The following is a 27,255-nucleotide window of genomic DNA, read 5'->3' as shown; positions in this document are numbered from 1 at the left end:
TGAATTGTTAAATGTTAGTGTCCATTAGCTTGCAAATATCATACATACAATTAAAATTTTCAATTAGTCAACAGTGTTTCTTTGCTACATTAATAAATTAAGTTTTATATTTGGCCAATTGTAGGTGTGATCCTTGCCACATTTGAAGACTCTGCAATGCCAACCAAAACAATGTTTGTATAAAACATATCCCTAAGTGTGGAAAACTTTATCAATGTTTTGTTCCATATCTTCAAATATATCAAAAGATCCTTTTGGTAGAGGGTGCATATTGAGCATGTTTTTCATTTCAAAATGGAAGCATTCTAAAGTACATAATGCTCCCTCCCTCTTTTTTTGGAGGATAAACAAGTAAAATCAAGATAAAAACATTGCGCAGGGTTGTTATTGTTTATTGCAGTTGTTGATTGCAAAGTGTTATAATTGGTCACATTTCCACAATCATATAATGTATGTATTCTAATAACCATGATTATATCAATCCAACTTCTAATAAATAAAAGCTTAAGAATCTAGATGATGATGGGTGAATTGATATAGTAAATGCTTGGCTTTATTTAACAATGATATACTTTTAAATCAAATAGCATACCAAATATAAAATGATTACAAAAAATAAACAAAAAAGAATTACACTTACTGGAATTTTTTGAAAAAATAAACATCAAATTAATTATGGATAATTGTTATTTAATTCCAATATTTTTAAAGCTTCTGTGAGTATTGGACCAGAGGCAAGGGGTTACAATTATTTTTTTGATATTATATGTTATCTTATAATAACTCCATATGTCAAGTTTGCAATAACAAAAAGAAAAAAGAAATGATTATTAATTCAGTTCTTAAACAAATAGATTTGTGTAGCATATTATTTATACATTTATTTTAGTTTTTAATAATTATTCAAATGCAATACTTTTATTATATCTTTGGCATTTATAAACATCTTTAGAATTTACAAGTTATCATGAATTATTACTTTTTTTTTGTAATGTAATGATGTAATGTGTTGGTATTATTTTTTGTCGTAGCATTTTACAAAGTTTTAACATTTAATAGATTAAAAGTACATAAAAGGAACATCACAATTAAGAACTGTGATTATTAATTCAGTTCATAATAATTCTCATCCATGCTTTGTAATTAAGAAAAAAAATTATTTGGAAAGAATAAAAATATTACAAAAATTTACAAACCTTAATAAATAAATAAATAAATAAATAAATAAATAAATAAATAAATAAATAAATAAATAAATAAATAAATAATATATATACATATATAGTTATATATATATATATATATATTAAAAATAAAAATCATATGACTACCCTAAACCTCAAAGTGAACAAAATATATAATAAGACTTATATATATATATATATATAGCATAAAAATAATTTTATGTTATTAAACTTATAATATAATAAAATAAAATATTTTTTTAGATTAATTTAATTATATTTGCTATAATTACACATATTTAAGAAAATTTATTTGAAAACCTACATTCATTGCAAATATACAGAAAAGGAAAAATTATATAAAAATATACCATAATACTTAATTCTAATTTTTTAGTGATAATATAATCAAACTAAAAAAAACACACACACTCGCATAAGAAAATTTAAAATCTCCAACCTTAAAGAATATGACATGAAATAAAAATGGGTATTTTTTGCACAACACAAGTTAATAGATCAGTTATAAATTTTTAATTACCGAAAATCATGCAGTCGAATAAACCACAATGTTAAGACTAAGGTTTGAATCTATTAAATAAACATATATATATATATATATATATATACATACACACATAGTTGTTGTGGAAGAATCAAAAGCATAAATCATTAGAAACACAACACAAATTTGTAAATGTAAAACGGTCAATAAAAAAGATCATGTAAAAATCAAAGTATAAATTAATCCATATAAAATGTAACATAACTAGAATAAAAACAAAAATTTCATTACATACACATTGTATTTAAGGAGAAAAGGAAAGAGAAAGAGAAAGAAATCATTCACACCCAATAACCAAATTAATAAAGTAAGTACCAAATTTTGTTGCCAATAGAAGGTCATGAAAAAAGTTGAAAAATTATATACAGAATACTATTTTTTTTCCCCCTTTGTTATGCAGAACCAAACTGAAGGCTTTATAAATGTATTGCCATTGGCAATCTTGGCATGAGTGCGCGGCGAAAGGCCCCCTTACACGAAAATAAAACTGTCCACGGTATTGGACACGACATCGGTGATGGGGCCAAGTCGTACCCCATTGCTTACTCTTGAACTGTCCTCCATTTTATTTTCCTTTGGTTTTTCGTCCCGTGTTGAGCTACAGCGTTGCTGTGAAGGATTTGGCGATGGCGGCAAGCTCAGTCTCATCTGGCTCCGAGACAGAGCGGCAGCAGCAAGAGCTCGAGGACACTGTCTTACTTCTCTTCTCCGCGTTCGCCTCCGCATCCAGTCAGAACACCTCGCTCTTGTAACGTCCATTCTCCTTTTGTGGCTTTTTGAGTTTAAGAATTGTGGTTTAAGGTCAATCTAGGACTCGTTTATCATCAGACGATACGAATTGTTGTTTTTTATTCATTTAAATTTTTTCATCGGTCGTTAGGCTGGAGCTTTGGAGGGAAGAGCACGTGCAGTACCTTAAGAGAGCTTTCCGTGGTCTGGGGACTTCCTACAGCGTTCTTGATTCGAGGTATTCTCAGCACCTGTTGAATTGCGTTTGATCGTGGCCTCAGCATGCCAGGCTTAGTTACTTCTTGATTTTTTGTAATGTTGAAACTTGTTTAATTCTTTTAGATTTTTACGAGGATTGCTTTGATTCATGTCCACAGAGCAATTACGGAATGGTTGAGGTTTTTTTATATTGACCTAAATTTAAATTCAAGTCTTTTACAAGTTTCCAGATATTTTGTGGATCGGGCCTCGTTTGTTGGGATAACTGTTTATTGTATTTCTACCGCTCTGCGACTATCTTGCCGTTGCACTGTCGCGTGCTGTATGTGACATAATTATCCTCTGCAGCATCTTTGTCTCCGTCTCGCATGTGTTAATTACTAGGCTTTTTGGTAAGAGGTGCATTGTCTTGGAGGTTTCTGTAAGAGTGAGGATTTCCTCAATTTTCAAGCACTTGAACTTCAATTCTATATCGATTTAATATCCTTTGTTCATTTTACCTCAAAGGTGTATCGAAGTTTTGCTTGTGCAAGCATGGCTTCTCAAATGGGCGACTACGTTAACGACGTTGCATTTCTGAAATTATGACACGTTGAATTGGGATGGTGAATTGTGGATTTGTGCAGTCGGCCATGGCTGTGCTATTGGATTATGCACTCTCTTGCGATGCTCAACCAACCTTTGGGTCCAGGGATGGATAGGCGTACGATCGACTTTCTTTCAAGATGTCAGGTATGGTTTTTTTGTTGGCTTTAGGGCTTAAAGGGAAAAAGAATTCTCATATCCATATTTCACCAGCTGGACGTTAAAGGAATGTTAATGTTAGTGTTTAGTCTGGGTTTTTGATTTCCACGCTATGCATTGAAAAGTTTTTATTGATGTGCGTGTAGGATCCAAACGGGGGTTACGGTGGCGGACCGGGACAGGTATGGGTCATTGAAAAATATCAATCGTTGAGTGTTGGTAGTCCAAATTATGACCGTTCGTATCGAAAGATGGCTCGTTCAACTGACTAGATGATGGATCAAATTGTTTTTAAAGTCAATAGTAGCATGTCATTCAACTCCGTACAGGTGTTTCTGCTCTTTCTTTTTTCTTTTTTCTTCTTCTTTTCTTTCTTTCTTCCTTTTTTTTTTTTGTTTTTGTTTTTGTTTTTGTTTTTGTTTTTGTTTTTTTTTGTTTTTGTTTTTTCAATTGGATCACAACTATGTTTGTATGTCAAGTGAAAAAATCTACGTTTACAGATTGTTCTTTGTCGCTGCTTTACAGACATTTCAGTGTATTTATTTATTTATTTTTGAAACTGCAGATAGCTCATTTAGCAACTACGTATGCTGCTGTGAATACCCTCGTTACTATTGGTGGGGAGAAGGCACTGGCTTCTATTGACAGGTGCAAATTCTTGCCCCTAAAACGCCAGCATCAACATCAAACATAGATTATATCAAGTTTTATACTGCCTTAAACTATTTCATCAAAAGCATACTTAGTGGCAGCGTTGGCACTATCTACAGAATTCTGACAAATTATGATGATTTCTGTGTCAATTACTTCCATTCATTCTGTGCATTATTTATTACAAGTAATTTAGTATGTTCCAAATATCAAGGAATACCATCTTTAAGAGGCACATGCAGGTAGCAGGAATGAGGTGCTGCGTTTCCTGATTCGCATGAAACAACCCAATGGGGGTTTCTCGATGCATGATGGAGGAGAGGTAGATGTGCGTGGTTGCTACACTGCTATTTCTGTAAGTTTTCTCATATTCCATTGATTTCATTTGCCTTGTACTGTCTGAAGAGCACACTGGATAGTGTCAATGGATTTGAGTTTTACTTGAGAAAACTCAATATATCATTAAACTCAAATTATCAAAGTTGTGTTTAGATTCTGGTAGGAGCGTAAGGCATCAATAGAGGAGTTGTCGTTTCTCAATTCTTTCTTCATTTAGCTTTGTGCTGGTTTGAATCTTCGGAATTCATAGAAAAGCTGAACTTGGAGAATAGTTTCCCTCAGCGCATTGTTTCTTTTTGTTACTTTTTCAGGTGGCACATATGCTAGATATTATGGTGCCAGAAATTGTGGATAAGGTGGCAGATTATATCTTGAGGTCTGTTTCAAGTCTTTTTTGATGGTGTTTGCTAGTATGCTAGTCGTTCTTAAGTTTGGATTGTTGCAAATTTTATTAGCTCATCTGAAACTTCTTTTCCCTCGCTAAATTAGCTTCTGTGGTTGTAGTTGCCAAACGTACGAGGGAGGCATTGGTGGTGAACCTAACGCAGAAGCGCATGGCGGGTATGGGCACTTCCTTTTGAGTCATTAGTGAGGCCGCTCGCCCTATAGAAATTATTGGACTGACCACTCGTTCTCTCTCGTTCTTATAAGTGCAGACGCACGCTATTTTCATGACCAGGTATTTATAGTCCTTTTTAGACGATATTTTGCAGGTACACATTCTGTGGTCTATCAGCGCTTGCGCTGATAAATAAAGTTAACACGATTAAACTCCCTAATTTACTGGTAATTTAAACGCTGCATATGATTATTTCATACCTGTTTTGGTGGAGATTTTTCTATATTTCTTTTTGGGGATAAAATCAACTAATGCTTTAAGTATCTGAAAGTAACAAAATCGCACTTTGATCCTTACGTTAACAAGGCTGCATAACCTTTTCGCATTTTCCATAGTTTGTTTGCTTTTATCTTTACATCTGAGTTGTCCTATCTTTTTTAAAGCTTTCTAATACTGGGTTGGCAAATAGAACTGGATAGTGTTCTGTCAAGGAAAAGTCGAAGGAGGTTTCCGAGGTCGCACGAATAAGCTAGTGGATGGGTGCTATTCGTTCTGGCAGGTATTTTCTGGACTTTTTACTTGCTTCGTTTGGGAGCCTTTCGTGTATCTTATGGGTTCACCTGCGGGAAACTTCAAATGCTTAAATGTATCTCTGCTTGTGGTTTTCAAAATATGTAGTTGTACTGAACTATATTTCCGTAGTGTCTCTTCAGTCTTGATGGTTCTCGTTGGTCTGATCAACATGACTTTTTAACTTTTCTATTCATAGGATTTCTGATGATTTCATGACTTTTTTTGCAGGGGGGTGTGTTCTCAATATTACAACACATAATGCCTGAGCTTAACCGGCAGCAGTTGGCCTCCATTACTCCTCTTTGTACAACACATTCCCAGTTTGTTGAGGACTCAATTGATTAGCGTTAATTCTTCCTGACTTCGTACCTTTAGATAGTAGTTTCAAACAAGCTTTCTATACTGTATGTTTGATAAGTCCCGTATGGTTCATTCATTACGTGTAGGGGCATTTACATAGTCTTCTTTTCTGGGTTTGTAATACCTCATATGCGTAATATGTCCGAGGGAGTCACAGTTTCTGTGGGTCAAATACTGGTAGTTATTGTAGAAAGTTCCTGGCCTCTACATCCTTTGATGTTTATTCATCTGGTTAATTTGTAGTGTTTCTGGTGAATTATCGCTATCAGTTAACTCTTTGATTTGTTAAGTATGTCAAACTACAGTGGAGTATCAGCTTATTCTATGAAGTTTTATTCTTCAGATGAAGCTTGGAACCAAGATGTTGCATCTAGTTCTGCAAGTTCCTCGAAGGTAACTCTGGAGGGCAGCTCTGAGGTGTCACCTACAAGCCGTGAAAGCGTAGAGGAGAGAACAGCTGCAGGTATTCCAGCAGATGCAGAACCTAGAGCCACCGATGGGACGACCACTGACCACCAACCAACTGGAACATCACCAATGTACACACATCGGGAGGATAATAGAAGAGGTACGCTCTACATCTAGTGTTAGTTGGCCCTCGGTTGAATGGTGCATGTTACGGGTTTATTTATAATAAGGACGTAGACACTTGGTTTAGCTGGAGACTGGGTCATTAAAGTTGGTAATTAATTCTCATAATTGCTAATTGATCTGTAGGTGTTTTGAAATTTTAGATGGTGGCCTACAACTTGTGAAGATGTGGATATCTTGAGTTTGCGTCTTTGGGTTTAAATTAGACTATAGTGATTCAATGTTTTTTGTACCTCTTATTCTTGTTGAGCTGGTTCGCGTTTTTTTTTCGCAGGATCTATAAGTGAGCTTGTCACCGCTGAGCAGCTCTTCCCCGTGGTTGATCGTAATATCAAAAGGGCACCGATTTCTGTGACTTTTGAGGAACTAGAAGATCAAGTCTCGGAGACTTCAAAGGAAGCTAAGGATGGTGCCGGGAACACAAATCAGGCACAGCTGTCTACTGTGGACCAAATATTGAATGAAAACGAACAAATGCTCTACGGGCCTCTCTACAATGCGCATGCACTTCAAGGCTACATACTGCTCTGCTGTCAGGTACAGTGCACTGCCATTAGTGGTATCCTCAGGCATTTGTTAATCTGCCAAATTCTACGTGCTTTCGTAGAAATTGTTTGGACGTTTAATGTTGAGTGTGAGGTGAAGGCCTATGAAGCGGCTCTTGCTTCACTTCGTTTTCTGATGTGTAGAATGTTCCTTTTTGCAGGTACTGGACGGGGGTCTACGAGATAAACCAGGAAAATCCCCGGATTATTATCACACTTGCTACTGCCTCAGTGGGCTCTCACAAGCGCAGAGTAGCGCATCCCACCGCGTCAATGCCCCTCCACCACCAAAAGCTGTGCTTGGTCCTTACACCAACCTTCTTGAGCCTGTGCATCCCCTTTGCAACGTAGTTCTGAGCAAGTACACTGATGCAATCCGTTACTTTAGGCATCATCCTTTCCGTCGGGTTCCTTGAAACCCAAAGACTTGTGATGTACCTTGAAGTCACTATTATATACAGCCGGGGTTATTGTATATTCTAAATCGCTGACCGATTCTTCAGTGTACATACACTCAGGAGTTCAACGTGATTGAATGCAGATTTGCCTCCACTATTTTTTTACTTCTCTGTGTTGAATATTTTGCTCACCTCGCGACACGATCCATGTTACCGGATTACAGGCGCTTTCTCTGGAATGCTACCAACTTGACTCCACATTACGAAAGAATCCATCTCGCATTTCCCTTCATCTTACTGTTCATATCAGTGGGCAAAACTGTGTTGAAAGGTCACTTTGAGCTGCCCATTTGTCAAGGAATTCAGACACCCGTACAATGCTACTTGTAAACCCTACCTCTTTCACATGGTTTAATTCTGGCTGACCTTGTTCTGACTCGTTTTTGTGTGAAGTTGACTAGGATTCTCGTCATATCGTAGCTTTTGCACTCACACTTAAAATCTGTGGGGCCCTGCAAAATCGCTCCGCGCCTTTGAAGCCTCGTAATCTACACTAAATTCTGTCTGTGGGCTTCCGGATAAGGACAAACAAAGCCCATTCTCAATACTTTCCAAATTTGTTTGCCATACGATGAATCTGTCTCAACCACTCGTGAAAGTTTCGACGGTGCGGATAATCGGATTCGGCGAGCAGACGCTGCGCGCATCGTGTGAATGAAGCTTTGGGGATGGAGTTTTCTCTTCCTATATCTCTCTCTCTCGCTCTTTATTTGAACACTTTTGACATAACTCATTCGGTGTAGAGAAAGACCAGCCAAATAGGAGGCTGCCTTGCGTTAAGTGCGAATGGGCATATTGAATTGTAAAGCCACTCGGACTGCGTTGATCTCTGGATGCTTGTGATGAGTAGGAATTGGATGAATACATGAATTTCTTGCCATTACTTTTGCGTACAGATTGGAGAATTTAGGAGTTTCTTTTGATCAGGGAGATGGCCGCCGGGTGAAGAGGGTTTTTGGACGCTGATGCTGATGTAGTGGTGGCAGTTGCGGAGAAATGAAGCGATTTCAACGACGGGATTGAATTTTGTGTTTCGTAGTTCAATTCCGCCATTCTTGCACCAGTTTTTCTTTGTTAATGTGTTGAAGACAGGGCGATTGCCAGCCCCCAAACATTAGAGCACTACGGTTCGTGGGGTTTTATTGAAAGGTTAGGAAGTTTTCTTATTGTCTTCGTCAATTTAGTCTTTATATCTAATGGTTTTTTTTGGAAAACCCTGCGCTCTGTGATTCGAGGATTCGACACGTGCTAGTTGTGATAAATCGATTCGACTCTTCGAGTTTGTGCAATCAGCAGGATTAGAGTTTAGCAGGACATCGAAGTTTATATTTTCAGTGCTTAGTTTGTTTTTGAGGAGGAGAAAGATGATCTACGGGAAGAGAAGCACATAAATCGCTGATTAGTGACGAAGAACATAATCCTTGAATCCTGATCGCCAAGCTTGTGCAGAAATAAGGAGAACGTCGGAATGTCTATTTACGTTTGAGGCCGAGCGTTTGGCAAGTTGTTGCCATTGAGGATTCGGAGGAATTGACGCAGCCTGAATATTGATTGCATTCTTCCAAGATTTCAAAGAGTCTGCAATTGTTCGGGTGTGTACAGCGCTCGCACTATCCGATGCAGTAGTGATCGTACCGTAAGTTTTTCTTTTATTCAGAAGGATGAGCTATTGGCCAAAGGAGGAAAGGACAGTTCTCGCAGCAATCTGGAAGACAGTAGTTAAAATTATCTTTATTATGCGCTTAAATGACACATAATGCTTATGGAATTTAATTCACTATCTTATTAGTCGCTCGCTTACTTAGCAGGAAATCTCAGTGTCTTCATCAATGGTGTTTGAGTTTGTGCGATTAAGCATCGTAGAAGCCTGAGTTTATCCTATCGGACGCGCAAGCTGGTGAAGCGGTGAACTTTCAGTGGCAAGATGGCATCGAAAGGGCGGCTGGTGCAGACAGTTGCTAGGTTTGCATTGTCAAGTCGCCTACAAGGTCGAGTACCTGTTATTGTTCAGAGTCACGCACAATCCACAAGCACACAACCATCAGATTCTCAACAGCCGCCTTCGGTTACCCTTTCCACCGAAGACCTTATTCAGATGGAGCACAAATTTAGTGCACACAAGTGAGTTGTTAAACTCCCTTTTCTGTGCATGACAGTGCGTAGCCTTGTTGCTATTGCTTTTTCGTTCTTGTCCATCGTGTGTTGTGGCCATAAGTTACTTTGTCACTATGTCACGTCTTTCATTACAGTTGTTGGTTCTTGGTTTGGAATATGTCTATTTGAGGTGTTGTTGTTTCGATCTGCAGTTTCCTCTGCTTCGGAGTGCACCTATTCTTACGGGCCTATTACTTAAACACAATAAGTTTTGTGGTAATATGAATACTTGGGTGCTTGTGTGTAACTCTTAAGCGTGGATTTTTCAGTTACCACCCTATATCGGTAGTGTTTGCAAAGGCTAAGGATGTGGAGGTGTGGGATCCTGAAGGCTCTAAGTACTTGGATTTCCTCTCGGCTTACTCTGCAGTGAATCAGGTTATTTTTTTAGAAGACTGAAGCTTTATATTTTATACCATTTTTTTAGAATACTAGTGGATTTCATTTTGAGCATCTCATTTTAGTTATTTTTTGTGCTGTGGGATGTCTGATTATCTTCTGTATTTTACCTATCATATGCTCGAATTTATTTAATCATTTAATTCTTAATATTTTAATCTATTTACCCTTCATCTTCATCTTTATTTTTTCTTTATTTTTTATTTCTATATTTAAACCTGTGAACAATATATTGGTTCGGTATTGTAGGGCCATGGGAACCAAAAGATAATTGATGCATTAATCGAGCAAGCACAACGTCTGACCTTGAGTTCGCGAGCTTTCCATAACGACAAGTTTCCCGTATTTGCCAAGATGTTGACAAGCATGTTCGGTTACGAGATGATGCTTCCCATGAACACGGGTGCTGAGGGTGTTGAAACGTCGATCAAGTTGGCTAGGAAATGGGCTTATGAGAAAAAGGGTATCTCTAAGGATGAGGTATGTCGATCATTTTCTTTTTGTTTTTGGGAATCGCTCGCCTTTTCTTTTACTTGCTGATCCTGTAGTGTAGTCACTGAATCTTGAATGAAGTAATAGAATGACCTTTTCTTTTCTTTTCTTGTCTAAAAGTGACAAATTTCTTTTTGCAGTAGCGGTGTTCACTTAATCACGTAGATCTTGGAAAAAGTTGACGTCTCATGCAATGTGTGATGGGTACCAGGCTGTGGTCATTTCATGCTGTGGTTGTTTTCATGGCCGGACAATGGCAGCGATTTCGATGAGCTGCGATAATGAGGCTACGCGTGGTTTCGGACCATTATTGGGTGGTCAGGCAAAAGTAGATTTTGGTGATGCTAGTGCCCTTGAAAAACTGCTCCAAGGTCAGAACGACTACGTCAGTGTCATGGCATTTCATTATTTTCTACTTTGTATCAAATAAATTTTCATCTCATGCAGTTAATAAGTTTAGCTGGAAGTTTAATTCTTGGCTCGGTTCGCACTTCCTATGAGCTTAAGTAAGCGAGGCTGCACTATGATCTGTTGTTGAACAAGCAGAGAAAGGAGACAAAGTCGCTGCATTCTTGTTCGAGCCCATTCAAGGAGAAGCTGGGGTATTTTTCTCTATGTCATTTTATCTGATTTGATGGTCATCTTCATAACGGTTGGTTTCATTTTTTCGTTTACGAAGTGGTGACATCATCATCTGAGGCATGTTGATTGTAGAGATTTTCAGCCTGGTACAATGCTGGTTGTTTGTTCCTAGTCCAGTAGCACAACATTGTTTGTATATTCTAAGATGTTCTGGGTTATGATCAATGCATTAGTCTCCTACCAGCTGCTCGGGTTTCATACTGGTCAGAGTTAGGTTCTGTCTTTGTTACTTCTATTGTTTCGAATATAAAATGCTCAAAAACAAATACTTTCATTAAACCTATACCAAATGAAGATTAACATGTGCACAGGTTGTCATGCCTCCAGATGGATACCTGAAGAAGGTCAGGCAATTATGCACAAAGTATAATGTCTTGATGATAGCCGATGAAATTCAAACAGGGATCGCGCGCACAGGACGTCTGTTGGCATGCGACTGGGAGGATGTTAGACCTGATGTTGTGGTAGGTTCATTGAAACATTTTGCAAATCCTGGGAGCAACACTGAACACCATGTTTTCTTCTATCGGAGCTGTTTAATGCGCTGGTATCTTTCCTTTAACAAAACAGGTAGGGTCTTTGTGTCGTAATAACATAAGAACTTACCAGTTCTAACTTTCCAGATCTTGGGGAAGGCATTAGGAGCAGGAGTATTGCCTGTTAGTGCAGTGCTTGCTGATGCGGACATCATGTTGTGCATCCGACCGGGCGAACATGGCAGGTAAGTTATAATCTTGTGGAAACGTCTTCATAGGTTGTCCTTTGTACACTATTGATTGCAACATTGATGATGTTGCCTCTGGGTCTTTCGATTTTCGAGTAGCTTTTACATGATCGGTATAGTACACAAATTGCTGGATCGGATGACGATTGAGTCTATGATAAGAGCTTGTATTTGGTGAATATGCACTTCAGTACGTTTGGGGGAAATCCGTTGGCTTCTGCTGTGGGCATAGCTGCCTTGGAAGTGGTCACGGAACAAAATCTATCTGAAAGGTATTCTTATTCAAATCTCGTTTTTCAATGGATTCTCCACTTTATTCCTGTGTCAGAAATTTTTAACCGTCTCTTTCTTATGAACTGTGAGTTTCTTGTCGGTACTGGCATTACAAGAGATCGCACTCAATGTAGAATTGCATGCTACTCTTTTTGTCTTCATCTGATTAAGATGTAATATAGTGAAAATTTCGTTTCCTTGATACGACTTATTCAGTGTTATAGGGGAAGTAGAAACTGTGTGTGGACTAAAAAGGATGTATGTGAACTGTGAGCAGATCAGATAAGATGGGACAGGAGTTCAGAGAGCAGTTACGAGGTATACAAAAAGACTATCCCAATTTAATCAAAGAAGTTCGTGGTCGTGGGCTTTTAAATGCTGTGGTGCTGAACCAAGCAGATTTAGGCAACGCTACAGCCTATGATGTCTGTATGGGCTTGAAGAATAGAGGAATTCTGGCTAAACCTACACACGGAAACATAATTCGGCTGTCACCACCTCTCACCATCAAGTACATTCCTAATTTCCCAAATTCATTGTGGTGAACCTGCATTCTACTGTTATCAGTTTTTATGTTCATCACACGGTGCAATGCGTTTTGTCCATGCTCTTTCTTTGGCCAATTTTTCACATTTCAATTGTGGGTGTAGGCGAGAACAAGTAGCACAGGCAAGCAAGGCGCTGAGAGAAGTTTTTGAATTCGATTTGGCAGATATGAAGCTTCATGCTGAAGACCGCTCCCCACCCAAAACTCCTGATGCATGTGATCGCTGTGGACGCTACAAGTATGTCATGCCTGAGACTGAGCTTTGAGCACTTCGTTGCCCACTTGTCGGCTTCACTGAGGAGAGCCAGGTTACGTATGTGACATATTGGTGGCTTGTTGTTAAACCTTTTTGTGCAGCAGTTTCACTATAGTTGATTTATCATTGGTTCATTCTGGCCAGTGATACGAAATCTTGTGTGTAAAGCTTTGATGATAATATTAGTTTATTTACGGTACTGGTACATTCAGTTTTAGTATTGGTCTTCATTGTATGGTCCAGTTACATGGCTTTCAGTGCTTACAAGTTTGCAAGAAATTTGCATACTGCAAGCATTGGTGCTGGATATGGTTAAACTTTTTAATTATGTAGCGTGAAAGAACAGGGTGTAATTTGATCAAATCGTTTACGTAGGTAAAGATTATATGAAGATTGTATAAAGATTATTTAGTTGTTTGTATATTTTGCAGCGTAAACTGGTAGATGGAGAATACTGAAGTTCTTGGACATGCTTGAGAAAAGAACTACATTAAGAACCTTTCTTTGAATTCAATCTGTATATTTCCAATACTTAAAATTTGAAAAACATGAGTTTTCTTATTTTCAATCTAGGAACATTTTAATAATAATGTTAAATGAAGTATTTGAATTTGAGTCTTACTAGAAGATCATTTAAAAAATGTAATTAGATCTAAAATTTAGAAATCAAAGAAATAAAATGATACAAATTTTGGTAAAGCTAAATTTAAAACATTCAAATTTAAGAAAAAGGTTTACATAGTTTAATGCACTATGTTTATACTTGCTTTGGCTATTGGTCTGTTTATATTATGCCACAAGCATTGAGAAGCTTATCTGAACAGTGTTCAATAATATTTGTTGATGTCTCTTACTATTAAAAAAATTACAATCAAATATTAGTATGTTTAATACACTAGAATAACATGATAATTAAAATAATATAATATAATAGAAAAATTGAGGAAATATATATATATATTTTCTAAAATTTAAACGAAATTGCTTATGTTTTAGACAAATTGACTCTTTTTTCAATAATATTTTTTTATTTTTTAGTCTAATATTTTTTTTCTTCAGAGAACATTCAAGATAGTATTTAAATCCATAATGCCAACATTAACATTTATTATTTAGATTTAAAAAAAAAATTGTATAAATTTTTTATGTTGATATTTTTCTAAGACTTTTTGACACCTGTATTTGTATACTTCTAAAATTGAAACCATCAAAATTTCAAGTTAATCATAAAAATATCTAGGATCTGTTTTATAAGAATTTCTGAAGCTACTTAAAATTGAAGTATACAACCAAATTGTGCAGTTATTTTATTATACTTGAATGAAAATGTAAGTGTTTTAATTTCTATTATAAAAATAAACGATATATATAAAACAAAATTAAAATAAAAACCAGTTAATGTTATGTTAATTTGGTTGAGTGAAAAAAAATCTGACCGAATTTCACAACAAAAAAAAAAAAAAAAAAGAAAAAGAAAAAGATGGCAGGGTTCCACAGTAAAATATAAATATGTCACCATGTGTAATGTGCACACTTTTGCATTTAATATAATTTTAATTAAAAATAAACTCGGATAGCAGCGACGAGATGTGTATACGGGAGCAAATATATCTACGAAAAGTCTGGATAGCATCATGTATCCATGGGGAACAGATGAAGAAGCACAGTCCGCGAAAGACACTTGGGAGAGACGAGAGAGAGATCAGAGCTTCTCAATCTCGTTTTGCAGCAATGGCGATGGCTATGGCGACGGCGCTCTCCTCCTCTTCTTCGCCCCTCCTCTCGCGACCCCTCTTCCCTGCGACGTCCAAACTAGCTTCTCAATCACATTCCACTGCCCCTACTTCATTGGCGCTAAACCAATCGCGGTCTCAAACGGTTCACTGTGGCGCGTTCTCGAGCTCCAGCTCCGTGGTGCCACAATCGTCGTCGCTATGGAGGTCGCTAGCTCTGAAGGTTCCGAGAGCAGGGCGAACCGTGAGAGTGCTGGCAATGGCGGATTCTGCGGATAAGATGACCGTTCTTGTTACCGGCGCAGGAGGACGCACGGGAAGGTTAGCATTCCAGAAGCTGAAAGAGAAGGATGGCCAGTTTGTGGCGAGAGGTTTAGTGAGAACGGAGGAAGGGAAGGAAGCTCTCGGAGGTGACGGTGTCTTCGTTGGTGATGTTGTTAAGCCTGAGAGCATTGGCGCAGCATTTGAAGGAATTGATGCGTTGATAATCCTTACCAGCGCTGTGCCTAAGCCGAAGCCTGGATTTGATCCTACTCAAGGCGGGCGCCCTGAGTTTTACTACGTCGAAGGCGGTTCCCCTGAGGAAGTTGACTGGATTGGTCAGAAAGCTCAAATTGACGCTGCGATAGCTGCTGGTGCGAAGCAGATTGTCTTAGTGGGATCTATGGGAGGAACTGATGAAGCCAATCCGTTGAACTCTTTGGGAAACGGCAATATACTGGTATGGAAGCGGAAGGCGGAGAAGTACTTGTCTGAGTGTGGAGTGCCCTACACGATTATCAGAGCTGGGGGCTTGCAAGACAAAGAGGGAGGGGTTCGAGAGTTGCTGATTGGGAAAGACGACGAGCTTTTGCAGACGCAGACCAGGACTGTCTCCAGGGCTGATGTTGCAGAGATGGCCATCCAGGCGCTTTTGATCGAGGAAGCCAAGAACAAGGCATTGGATTTGGCGTCAAAGCCCGAGGGAGAGGGTACTCCCACCACGGACTTCAGATCAATTTACGCAGGAGTCACTTCCAAATTTTGATTTAGATCATGCTGTGTTGTGCTACAGAGCACTCAACAAGGATTGCCAAGAACGCGGAATGAGATTATGGTCTAGGAATAGCTCTAGTTGACCGTGATTTGCGAAGGATGCAGCCACTTTTACGGAGAAAGATGAGCTTTCTATCATATTTTTTATGAGAGTTTTCTATCGGGAAATCTTGAGATGCTTTTCTTCAACTTCAATTGTCAACAACCGCTTTTGGTTCTATCCATCTGTTGAGAGCCTCCACCCTTTTGTACTTAGGATTTAGATTAGGTGATCACTTGTAGAAATAAAGGTGTTTACTAATTAAGAGTTACTGTAGCCCTTCACTAATTCCTGCTTTTAGACAGTTTATCGTGCATTGTTTCCGACGTGGCAAGGGTCTTTGTAAGCATTCGAAGCCCTGCATCAATGGCAGGATAAACAGCTGAGAGGTTGGCAGATTCCGTAACACCTTCCATCTCTGTGACGCTTGATTCGAATAAGGGTTTTCTGAACCCTCTCGAGGTTTTAGTCTCAACATTCCTGGTGTTATTTCCTCCGGCCGGTACCTCCAGTTGTAGCCAATAAATTTAATTGTGCTTACTAAAATTTATAATCACTTCTTGATCTCGTCCTCATTGTTATCACGCAATGGTTCTAAACGTGCGGTGTAGCAGAGATCGAACTGCTTTTCTCTAAGAAGATATCTTATCCGGCTGAGTGACCAGGTTTTAGATGCTCAACTGTTAATTTTCTTCTCTCCTAGTGCATGTTCGATGCCATTTCAGCCATCCTCTGCACAAAAACCGAACGATGGAAACGTTACAATTAATCATATTACATTCGAGACGCAACAACCCGAGAATTGCTGTGGGTTCGTAAGCAAATCTTTCGTGAATGAGTAGAGTATAATTATATTGGGTTTGTATTGTGTTTGCTTTGTTGAAATTGTGTCGAGCATTTAGATCTTCAGTGATGACTTCAGTGATGACTCATTGGTTAGTCGTGGGCTATGAATAGATGAGTCACCGCATCCAAGCCGGAGTCCAACTTCACAATGCTGGACCATGCACTGATGAGATAACTCTAAAGTGGTAAACTGCTTCACAAGGTCTTCACCGAGATTTAAATCAACAAATAATGAGCACTAAGAAAATCTCCCATTACATTCTAATCACGGCAGAGACAAATGCATAACCTCTCTTCTGACATAGAGTTTGGTTGACTCCTGACTGTTACCTCCAAGTAAGCTTCTTTTCTAAACTCAAAACTGAGATCTAGTGAGTCCCAGCTATGTGACTCATAGAGGTTTAGTGCTACCATCTGTACCAGTGTTTCCTGGAAGAAAATCTTAGATAATCCCATCCACATGGGGTTTCTCTAACTCGCTTCTGGTGTCAGAATGTGGCTCAGGAAGTGATGGCTTATCCTCGGAGTCAACAAGTTCGATGTCTCTTCCGTTTTGAGGTAGTGTAGACTGCTTATCCTCAGTATCCACAGCTTGTTGCAGGTTAGCATTCACGAAATCTTCTACAACCGGGTTCGTCACAGGAAGATGCTCGTTGAGAACGTTCTCAACTTCAGCATAATGATTTGGTGGATGGGATAGGGAGACTTGCATGTCTGTGTGTGGTTTGTTTCCTGTCCTATCGGCGGTGTAGGGCAGTGTCACGCCCGTTTGAGGCTGCAGTACTTGCGCAGGGCCATTCTCTGCAAGGGGTTTGGCTGTATCTCCTTGAATGTCTTTCTCCACTTCCTCAAATTTGGAAGTTGCCCATGGGGCTATCCCCACATTCCGAGGGACTGTGGTAGTCTTGATTACTAGTGAGGAGACCGCATCCCTCGCTGAGTACCACGTATTGCCGCACTTCAGACATTCCAGCTGCACGTATTTATAATGAAAAACCAACTTGTGAACTGTTTGAAAGTGTGATACTTTTTCAGTGCATACTTTGACCATTACGACGACTCGAAAACTACTCAGCGCCACCTATGCTTCAGTAAATAAACTTAGACTCAAGAGAATCGCATTTCTAGGTCAATTGAGGAACCACAATCTTAAAAAGAAAATTAACCCATAAACGTACTTGGTAGCGGTCGCCATAACTGACATGTATGATATCAATGACACCCACTTCTCGTTCTCCGCATATTGAACACCGCACATCTGCCATCTGCTACCAGATTCATATCAGCACACAGAACGTTCTTGATTTCGAAGAGAATTATGGAAGTGCACACAATGAAACAAGTTTACGACAAAAACAGAAACAGCTATGGTGGAGGGCAATAACCTGCATTGCCTCTGGCTCGGGAGGTGCTTGATCTTCCCTCTCTGTTGTTAAGTATCCATCCTGAAGAAAGTATAGGCATGGACGTAAATACATAAGAATCCTTTACCAGTCAAATGAGAATCCTTATCAACTCAGGTCATAGAGCAATCGGGTGCAGAAATTCAATCTCTGCGAAAGACTACTTTTGGGGCACAATTGTGGTACAAACCTTCAATTCAGCGGGAGTCATGTTTATTACTGCATCCGGTCGCAGTTCCTTACTCAATAGACGACGTGCCAAAACGTTGTTGTTCTGCTCGTAATCACAAAGAACAGTCATGTTTCGATGAGAGGGCCTGTTTGTGATCCAGAAAGTCTCGGAACATGCTCTGATGATGCACTATTCAATACACATGATATTGCAAAATTTTAAATATATATATGAATAAAAATCAGGAACAATGGTGATCAGAATATGTCTGGTGATCATAGAACGTAAGTAAATCTGAAAGCAGCACAGAAAGTATTTTATGCCTTTCGCGTGACTATGAGGGAAGAGAGGATGTGATATTACCTTGACATTAAAGTCTAGTGAGCGCATTTTAAGGTTGTACTTATGTAAATCAATGCCAAGTGAATCATTAGCTAGTTTTTCCAGTGCATAAGCTACTTCAACAGCTACAGGAGCAATCTCAGGCCAGGTAAGATCTCCCTCTCCCTGGGAAAATTCAAACAACACATATTTGAATCTCTGTCATTATTTTATGTTAAAAAATGATGCAATAAAATAGAAGTCAAATTTATCTAGAGGTGACCAGCTGTTAATTCAGAATTTCGTGAAAATAAAGCATTGGAAGGTGGAACCAAAACACTTACCAAGAAACTTTTCTTCCTTCCTGAACACTGATTATCTCCTTCAGCTTCAGCCTCATTGAGTGCCTTATTAGCATCCTCCTCCCCTTCGTTTCCATTTCTTACATGAAAGCTTTTTCCGCCTCCACAAAGATCCCGAATCGTGTGCACTAGTTTTTCTAGCCAACGGTCTCGCGCATGAACACCGGTAAGGACACCTTGGTTATTTAATAAGGTGGAAATCTCTTGGTCTGTACTCACAGCACTAGTGGGAGTCTCAACTTTTAGGGTATCGGTTTTCTCGGTTGGTGTCATAGATTGCATTTTCGGCTCGCTACCATAAAACTCTTCGCTCTTTAAATTCAATGGTGCAACTGTCCTCTTCGCAGGGACCTTTCGCTTGAAATTGAGCTCTGTAGAAGCTTCCTCTTCAGCAGGGGCAACAGGCTCATCCCCAGTAATGTCGGGCAATTCTCCAAGGGCCTCGCGAGTTTTTTGAACAAGGAGATCAATCTCCTCTTGCATAGGGTCCTCGTAATCTTTATCGGTGAGGTTGAAAAGCTTCTTTTCACACGCATCATACACCCGGCGAACTATGAAACCTGGATGTTTGTGCCGCTGAGGTAGCTGCTTGTTTGGAGGAACGAAATGAACTTGACATTTATGCATAACAGACTCCGCTGATACCTCATCAATGTGGAAGCTGTAAAAAAGCTCCCTGGAATCTGATGATGCCCATGTACCTCCACCTTTCTTATCGGCCTCCTCAGGTCTGTAGAACCACTGACCTTCAATCTGAACCGTTCCATCTTTCGCCTGCATGATTTTCTGCATAAAAAGAGATAAAAAGTTGTCCCATACGTAACTAATCCAAATCCTCTTCATCGTTACAAGTACTTGCAAAAGTTTGTGAAAAATGACCTGGTATTGTTTTTAAGAAAACACAAACATGGTTGAAGTTTAAGCCTAAGTAATGGAACATAACGAGTAGCAGAAAGAGGCCTTTGCAAGAGTACCTTAATAATAGCCACATACGGTTTCTGGCTGGGACTTTCAGGCGTGATAAGGACAGCATCATCCTGTCAGAATGTTCAAAATACAAGGTTCGTAAGAAAACCGCCTGGAGCTTTACTCGAAGAGATGCCACTGGCTTTCTCTAGTAGATTAACAGCTTGCAATCGGTTTAGTGGTTATGCACAATAGCAGCCACTAAGCCTAACATTGACATAGTGCAATGCAATGTAGAGCAACATCCCCTATCAACTGATAGCGAACCAGGTAATAATCTGAAATTCCTTACAACTTCGTAGAGATTGTCGTCCACTTCAAAGGCCTGATACAACGCCCTTCCCTTATCTGCCTTGCCATTCATGCTTTCTTTCTTTTCCATAATCTTTCCTATGACTTTAACCTCAGAAGGTATTTCTTCGTCACTATTGTATCCTCCGGGAGCTTTATGGGTTCTGCCGTCTCCATCCAGTTCGTCATCTAAGTCACTTTCAAGCTTCCTTTTCCCCATATTCGAGTGTGAGGATTGATGACCTTGCCCTTTTTTTCTTTCAAATTCTCTCCAAAACAGATCTACCCCACCGATACAAAGTAAGCAAGTAACGAAAATTAGTGGTAATTATGCAGAATAAAACCCTCAAAACCCACGAAGAGATAGTAACACACATGCCAATGTTACGATGACGGACCGACGAAACCTTTGCAGTGACAAGGAATCCCCACGATGATATATAGGTATACAAAGAAGACGCTGTTTCTTGTCATTTCACAAGCATTCACCGCCTGATAAAAATCAAAGAAACCACACCCACTTACAGTCCCCAAACCTCTACCTTAACAGCAACCACCAGCGGAGAACCATGACTTAGAGCACAACCACTTCAATCACGTTTCCAAGCGAGACACCCCGAAAGCATCGAAAATACAATGGCTCATAGTATCTCTACAACTACAGCTCCTACACCAACACGCTAAAGCATCTAAAGCTACAAAAGGCTGCTACCCATTGCAGCAATCCGCTTCAAACACGACTAATCAAATGGACTCGACCTTAGTTCGTTCTCCATGCCCCAGATTTTGGAACTCAACCTCTCCTTTGCAGGCTCCCCATTTCAACCACTCCCCAATAGCGAGAATCCTCTCCGCCATCTCTTATCCTCTCCACCATCTCTCATCGAGGGACCCTAAAATCGAGGCAGCACGGGCACGTACCTGCACTCCACGCTCGCAGCTAACTGAAAGCAACTTCAGCATCCGAAACCTTCCGAAAATCACACTTCGAGAGGCGCAGTTGTGCAGGTCTACGGAATGGCGAAGGCCGAAGAAGTCACAAGGAAAGCACGCCAAGTGGCGTTGTTCGGTGTCGGCCATCGAGGCCATCGAAGCAACAGTGTTTCTGTGTGCAGCTGGACCCACAAACATGGATCTCATCCTGTGGGTTGGAAAGTGCACAAGCTTAAAAATGGATGTGTTTCTTTCATCCTGAGCAATGCATGGACACTTTAGTCGCATATCTTTAATGGTAAAATTCGATAACGGAGTAACATATTGAGATGCTGGTGCCGATGCATACAGAAAAGAAAATCCTTCAAAAAATTTGCTACAATTGTGTTTATTTTTCTACTATGATGTGAGGTTGAAATGGTTAGTAGATTAGAGCGCTAATAAGCACAAGATGGAGGCAGACAATTACGAATAAAACACAAAGTTATAAGGTGGGTGAGGAAGCAAGATGGACATGCCGCATCGCAACAAACAAGTATTCGAACCCCATCTGGTTGCATCGACCAATTTGGGAAAAAACACGAAACGGTTTTTTTTAGAAAAGTCGCCTCCCTCTCGTCTTCTCCCGAACCAAGTCTTTTTAAAATGGACAACGGTGCGAAGGATGCGAAGGCAATTGGGTGCTCTCGAGCTATCTCACTCACTGTGACTTGAATGACGTGTGACGACATCTTCGTCTTGTTTGGAGTGCGCGCAGGCCTCCGCGAAACCCCAATCCACATTGTCCCAGTCCTCGCTTGGTCTCCTCCACGGCCTCGCTCCTTCAGCCCAAGTAGCCGTTCTCGGCACGCCATTTCCTGGTTTCACTGTGTCGTCATCCCCTTGTGGTATGAACCGTGGCGGATTCCGCAGGCCCCAGCGAGCAATCACTAACTACCTCTCTGCTCGCTGTCGATGATGCTGCGATTGCGATTTCTTGTCTCGGAGATTAGGTGGGTCGAATCACTCGCCCCATCTTCGAGGATTTGGAAGTTGTTGGCTGGGGTTTAGTGATCCGCAGGTTTTAGATTGAGGACCATTCTGACGTGGATATTTTGTTACGTGGAAGAATTTCCCGCTTGCAAATACAACTTGCATGGTGATTCTTTACTTGGACTAAGTGCTGATGCAGAGGTTCTCTGTTCTCATAAGATTTTAGTGATTGTCATTAATGAAGCTCCTCTCGTGTGATCAAGTTCTTTTCCATGTGTGTTTCGGTTCCATTCTAGTGATTATTATATGGGAAATTATGTACGTGCGGATCCAGCTGCCGTTTTGCATGCTGACGATGAATGAAATGTCGTCCGTAGAGAGTTGAAATCTACAGTCCAGTGCGAGAATGACCTGCGCTGAGCTCCATGATCGTCAAATTTTATGATTTCGAAATTCTAAGCTCGGATGTTTTGGTGTTTCCCTCGTTTAGGGTTCAAGTTTTAGTTGTATTCAAAGGATTTTGTGTTTGATCATTTGTGGGGCGATTCCCTCGAAGTTTCAATTAAGGTTACCTCAAGTAACCGCCCATGCAAAACTGTTTGGAAAGTAACCTCCCTGTTTGGCAGAATTTGTTGTTGTGTTCCTGATTAAATGTTTCTCATGCACATTAGAAAGAAAGCCTTGAGTGCAATGTCTAATTCACGAAATGTGTATTGGAGAGCAGAGGGAGATGATTGTTTGGAAGTTGGATCTGGTTTTTCAGAGATGAAAACGCTCTGCGAAATTTCGTTGGTGGAACTAAGGTTTGCTGGAGGAGGATGATGAGTTCTTTTTTGTTCTGAGGTAATAGGAATCTTGGCCAACTTATATCATCTGGATAGTTCTGGATGCAATCGGCAGCTACTGGAGACTTTTCAGTTTTGTTTTACAATTTGTGAGACCTCAGATGTTGTCGCGAGTTTTGGGTCGGGATTGCATCGATAATATTGTTGCGATCCCAAGATTTATGTAATTCTTGACATATGCTTGTCTACCTTCATTCGGTTCGGTCATAATCTTACAAAGCTTTCATCACTCTTTGTGGATTCTTACAGTTCCCCGACCTCTCTCGCTCGCTCGCTTTCTGCTTTATTACACAGATTTTCTTTCTGTATGGTTGCAGGATTTTCTTTCTGTATGGTTGCAGGTACGAAGATGAAGGAAGAAGTGTGCCAGAATTCAGTTTTGATCTCTACTACAACGGGGATGCATGCATCTTTGAAACGACAGCGTTTGGAGAGCATCGATCGCTCCTCCAACCTGTACCCAGAATCTTGCATGGATGAGGCCAATGATTCGGTAAGTTCAGCTTACCGTTGGTGTATATCATACCATGCATCCTTTTTGTAGAGTCAAATTACCAGTTGTTTTAAATGTCTTTCATACATATCGTCGCGTAAGTAGTTGATCAGAGTAAAAAGCTTCTTGGTTGCTCTAATACAGATGAGTGATGGACGGGATGGTATGATGCGAAGGTTCACCTTGAATCCATGTCTGCGCATGATTTTCAGAGCCCCAGCTCTGCAACTTTGAAAATGTAGCCTTGAACAAATCTCTTACGAAATGGCAGCTGAGTGTTATAAATGTATGTTATTCTCTTGGCAGGAGACTTTTGTATTTGGTGACCCAAGTACAACAGATGTGTTTCTACACTTACAGCGAGACAAGTGTTCTCTATCGGAAGAAGAAAACAAATCTGAAGATGTTACGGAAGACATAGCTGAAGTCCGTGTCCATGTTCATGTTTTGAAACAATGTCGTTACTTCGATGCGCTCTTCTCAGACAGATGGCAGGATCAACCGCGGACGTCAACACAGGAAGGAAGGAGGGCTTCTAAATTCATCCACATAAATCTCAGCGTTGCTTCCGGACGGTCCGTAAGCTCTTACATAGCAACATTAAAACTTATGTATACACACGATTTTGACGGGACTATATGTGATGTGGAAAGTGCTTTAAGTATCCTTCCCGTAGCAGCAGAGCTTCTATATGATCACTGTATTTCTGTCTGCGTGAGATTCCTGGAAGCAGTTGCGTGGAGTAGGGAAGAAGAACGGCAGATTGTTCACCTTGTATCATATTTACAACTTGAAGAGTCTTCCGCACTGCTTGCAAGACTTAGTCCTGTTAAGGTGAGTGAATTGAACCTTAGTCATTTGAGTGCTTGGATCTGTGTAGAATTCACTGTTATAATTTTAAATGTTAATTTCGAAAAGTTCTTAGTATGCAGCCTGGTTTACTTGCATTCGTCTTCAGGGTTGAGTTTGGACACCTCTTTAAAGCTGACTCTACTTCTCATTGTGAAGGAAACTGCAGTTGTGGACATGTTCAATGGGCTGGTATATGCAGCTACCCACAACCATCAGAACGGCGCCAGTGTGAAGGCTTTTGTAGCTCAATTCTTGAGTGGACACGCCTCTAGGGACACACTTCGGCAGGTTTTGGACAAGGCGTTTGCTCTTAGTTTGAAAACTGTAAAGGACTCTGTAGAAGAGTACGCCAGCCCTAACGTGAGGGGCCGCCACGATGAAATCGAAGCCCTCCAGAGACAAAATCTTCACACTGCAGTCGTCAAAGGAAAGCATTTGTTTTGGATAGTTGAAAGAATGATAGAACTGAAGGTTGCAGAAACCGCAGTTGTAGAGTGGAGTGAGCAAGGAGCATTCGCAGCGAATTTAAAACGTGCATTCAGTGATGACACCTGGAAAAATATTGCGCCTGGCCTCTCTTCTCTTGTGCTTCGCTGCACCTGTCGCTTAGCGAGTGCTGTTGCTTGTGGGTCTATCATTGCCTCGCAGCAGGTAAACACTTAACTGGGCCCCTTCAAGTTTGCCACCGTTCTATTGTAGTTTTCATCTACGTTAATGCAACTAGGAGCTGCTCTGCCTTTTGGATTATTTCTCTCCTTTAGTGTAGATACCTCTAATTAGATGTAAATGCATAACTCATTGCTTTTCGTTTCTGTACAAACGGTTCTTTGTTTCTGAGTGGCTATGTCCCGAATTACTATGCTTCCTCTGCTTTATTTTGACATACTTTCTTTTCACTCACACTTTTGAGGTATTTCTGATACATAGGTACGTCTGAAGTTGGTCAAGGACTGGCTGCCTGTGTTGGTTGTGTCTCGGAACGTGTCTCGGGATAACCAATTATCTGCGGTTCAAAACAAGCAGCTCCATCAAGAACTTGAGGACGTCTTCTTGAAGATCATTCTCACCCTACCAATGTCTGAGTCTCAGAAACTCCTGCAGCAGTGTCTGAGCTTCGCCACTCAAAACTTGGAAGACTGTCCGCACCTCGTGAATGCTTTTAATGCTTGGTTCCGAAGAGCAAATCGACCTCTTGCAATGGAAAAAGGAGAGGTGGAGTCAGAGGGTTGTTGAACCCAATTCTTCGTAGGCAAGGCTTCTGTAAGTTTGCAGATAGAACCTGACCCAGGTTAGTCTTTGCTCGCATTACTTCTGAGGTTTGTCGGAGAAATGCAAAGATTGAGGGGAATTTCTGGTGACATGTTAAGATCGGGCATTTCTGGTAGCATTTAAAGTCCAACAGTTGGCGACGCTTAGAAGTTAGTGAGCCTATCGTCAGTAAGTTGCTTAGTCTAGTATATGCCAATGAACCAGATGTACAGAGTCTCTATGTATATTGTTTGTATAAGGCTTCGGTTGTAGTAACAACATTGTCATTCTGTCATGACCACTCAAATGAATGTAGTGTTTGTTTCACAGGTGATAAACATTCTGTAGGCTTTCATGGATCAGTGCTTAGAACTGTAAAACTGGTCTCCGCTCTGAATTCCACTCAGCAAGATTGTGTAATATTTTAGTGCTACTTTACTAGAGCAGTAAAAATGCGTATGATAAAACAACTAAATGCTCATGTATAACTGTAACAATAATCTATGTTTGTTGAATATGTTCATGTTAATGTAACGTCAAGAAGAAAATGACGTTGCAGAAGGTGGTGTATTTTCTCTTTAGCAATCTCAGAATGTACCAATCCATTTACATATTTCTTAAATACTGGCAAATGGAAAAAAAAGTATTGATTAACGAAGTTAGTATGCATTTGATTTGTATAATGTCAATCATGGTAAATGGTCATGTTGACAGGATTTTTGGGAGTTGTTTTAAAAACTAGAGAATTTACCAGGTACTATTGTATGTGTTTTTCTAAATAATTTGATGTTATGACTGATCCTCTATTTTACATAAACAAAATTTAAGATATTAACACCATTTGCTGTAATTGATGCATATTTTTGCCATAGTTAGGTTTTATTTTACTTCAATTGACAAGGATAAAAATAATTTTATAAAGAAAATGTGTTATTTATTTATTTATTTGATCATTTAGTTTAAAAATTCAAAATAATTATAGAATGAATTTGAGATCATATTGTTCATAGACAGATATATATATATATATATATATATATATAATTTGCAAAGAGATAACTTAAGTAAATTTTAATTAGTTGCACATGATTATTCGTAATATGCAATTTGATGTTATTTACATGTAACTTCATGTCATTTCTTGAGATAGCATACATCAAAAAAATTACTTATCAACAATTTCTATTTTCTTCTCATTTGTCTATATTACTATTAATTTTTAAAATTTTAATAATACAACTAAATTGTTGTTTGTTTGTTTGTTTGTTTTTTTTTTTTAATGTGCAAAAAATCATTTATATATAAATTAAAAAAAATACCTGGTATTTTCACAAAGAGAGTTTTTATTAGTATTTTCAAGGATTTTGGTATAATATAATTGAAAAGTTATTTTTTAATTGAATTATAACTCTTATTTTGTATAATATGTGGTCTTCTTAATGTTTCTTTTTGAATAAAAAGTTAATAATCTCCTAGTTTCAAATCATTATTGATATAACATTCAACTACTAACTTGTCCCAATTATCAAATGCAATTTCATTTACTTTTTAGAGATTTAAAAATAGCCAATGTGTAGGTCTCACCTACCTTTACATTAGTCAATATTCCCAATCTCCTTGATGTCTAAAAGTCTTATAGGCAACCCCTTCTTGCTTTTTCTTGCTCACGTCTCCACTTCTGTTAGTTGTGTGGTACATTCATTGAATGTTAAAATCCATTTATGCAATATTTAAGATCA

At 39.3% G+C, this 27,255-nt stretch overlaps 4 protein-coding genes, 1 long non-coding RNA gene and 1 other non-coding gene across 23 annotated transcripts; 4 read left to right on the top strand and 2 right to left on the bottom strand.

Moving 5' to 3' along the window:
- Positions 1–2,337: 2,337 nt before the first annotated feature.
- On the top strand, positions 2,338–7,543 carry LOC112291220 (protein farnesyltransferase subunit beta). Its single transcript, XM_024538354.3, has 14 exons — positions 2,338–2,497; positions 2,630–2,716; positions 3,324–3,429; positions 3,588–3,623; positions 4,007–4,089; positions 4,342–4,447; positions 4,743–4,807; positions 4,936–4,992; positions 5,145–5,217; positions 5,460–5,549; positions 5,792–5,867; positions 6,267–6,491; positions 6,789–7,051; positions 7,221–7,543. Exons 1-14 carry the CDS (start codon positions 2,376–2,378, stop codon positions 7,473–7,475), a joined length of 1,644 nt encoding a protein of 547 aa, XP_024394122.1. The 5' UTR covers positions 2,338–2,375; the 3' UTR covers positions 7,476–7,543.
- Positions 7,544–8,245: 702 nt separating this feature from the next.
- LOC112291221 (ornithine aminotransferase, mitochondrial) lies at positions 8,246–13,425 on the top strand. 12 transcript variants are annotated; one of them, XM_090255602.1, is made up of 13 exons: positions 8,246–8,319; positions 8,504–8,666; positions 8,967–9,109; positions 9,326–9,638; positions 9,941–10,049; positions 10,320–10,550; positions 10,774–10,933; positions 11,109–11,164; positions 11,516–11,668; positions 11,828–11,925; positions 12,120–12,200; positions 12,479–12,712; positions 12,914–13,425. In XM_090255602.1, exons 4-13 carry the CDS (start codon positions 9,442–9,444, stop codon positions 12,930–12,932), a joined length of 1,338 nt encoding a protein of 445 aa, XP_090111728.1. In that variant the 5' UTR covers positions 8,246–8,319; positions 8,504–8,666; positions 8,967–9,109; positions 9,326–9,441; the 3' UTR covers positions 12,933–13,425. The 12 variants fall into 12 exon arrangements, with proteins under 12 accessions (XP_090111728.1, XP_024394126.1, XP_090111725.1 ...); XM_024538358.3 differs by having other exon boundaries at positions 12,852–13,425; XM_090255599.1 differs by having other exon boundaries at positions 9,323–9,638; positions 12,852–13,425.
- A 1,231-nt stretch (positions 13,426–14,656) lies between these two features.
- Positions 14,657–16,368, top strand: LOC112291703 (uncharacterized protein At5g02240). Its single transcript, XR_016506225.1, has one exon. It is a non-coding gene; the product is annotated as an uncharacterized protein At5g02240 (transcript).
- A 505-nt stretch (positions 16,369–16,873) lies between these two features.
- On the bottom strand, positions 16,874–21,314 carry LOC112291701 (ASI1-immunoprecipitated protein 3). Of its 2 annotated transcripts, none has more exons than XM_073538954.2 (9): positions 21,095–21,314; positions 20,175–20,455; positions 19,891–19,953; positions 18,899–19,702; positions 18,597–18,740; positions 18,252–18,335; positions 18,044–18,103; positions 17,837–17,923; positions 16,874–17,631 (listed from the first exon to the last, which is right to left on the bottom strand). In XM_073538954.2, exons 2-9 carry the CDS (start codon positions 20,391–20,393, stop codon positions 17,101–17,103), a joined length of 1,992 nt encoding a protein of 663 aa, XP_073395055.1. In that variant the 5' UTR covers positions 20,394–20,455; positions 21,095–21,314; the 3' UTR covers positions 16,874–17,100. The 2 variants fall into 2 exon arrangements, with proteins under 2 accessions (XP_073395055.1, XP_073395056.1); XM_073538955.2 differs by lacking the exon at positions 21,095–21,314 and adding an exon at positions 20,933–21,048.
- On the bottom strand, positions 21,179–21,960 carry LOC149987798 (uncharacterized). Its single transcript, XR_016506226.1, has 2 exons — positions 21,811–21,960; positions 21,179–21,314 (listed from the first exon to the last, which is right to left on the bottom strand). It is a non-coding gene; the product is annotated as an uncharacterized LOC149987798 (long non-coding RNA).
- On the top strand, positions 21,633–26,033 carry LOC112291702 (BTB/POZ domain-containing protein At3g05675). 6 transcript variants are annotated; one of them, XR_016506224.1, is made up of 7 exons: positions 21,633–22,098; positions 22,803–22,921; positions 23,241–23,416; positions 23,723–24,250; positions 24,425–24,919; positions 25,196–25,556; positions 25,847–26,033. XR_016506224.1 is itself a non-coding variant. In XM_073538957.2 (7 exons), the coding sequence occupies exons 3-6, from the start codon at positions 23,255–23,257 to the stop codon at positions 25,499–25,501; spliced, it is 1,491 nt and encodes a 496-aa protein (XP_073395058.1). In that variant the 5' UTR covers positions 21,633–22,098; positions 22,803–22,921; positions 23,241–23,254; the 3' UTR covers positions 25,502–25,528; positions 25,847–26,033. The 6 variants fall into 6 exon arrangements, 5 of the variants coding, with proteins under 5 accessions (XP_073395058.1, XP_024395281.1, XP_024395283.1 ...); XM_073538957.2 differs by having other exon boundaries at positions 25,196–25,528; XM_024539513.3 differs by lacking the exon at positions 25,847–26,033 and having other exon boundaries at positions 25,196–25,811.
- Positions 26,034–27,255: the final 1,222 nt, after the last annotated feature.

This window comes from Physcomitrium patens, chromosome 14 (genome assembly GCF_059467195.1).
Source record: "Physcomitrium patens ecotype Gransden chromosome 14, ASM5946719v1, whole genome shotgun sequence".
Classification (NCBI taxonomy): domain Eukaryota; kingdom Viridiplantae; phylum Streptophyta; class Bryopsida; order Funariales; family Funariaceae; genus Physcomitrium; species Physcomitrium patens.
This window is presented reverse-complemented; position numbering and strand designations above follow the sequence as displayed.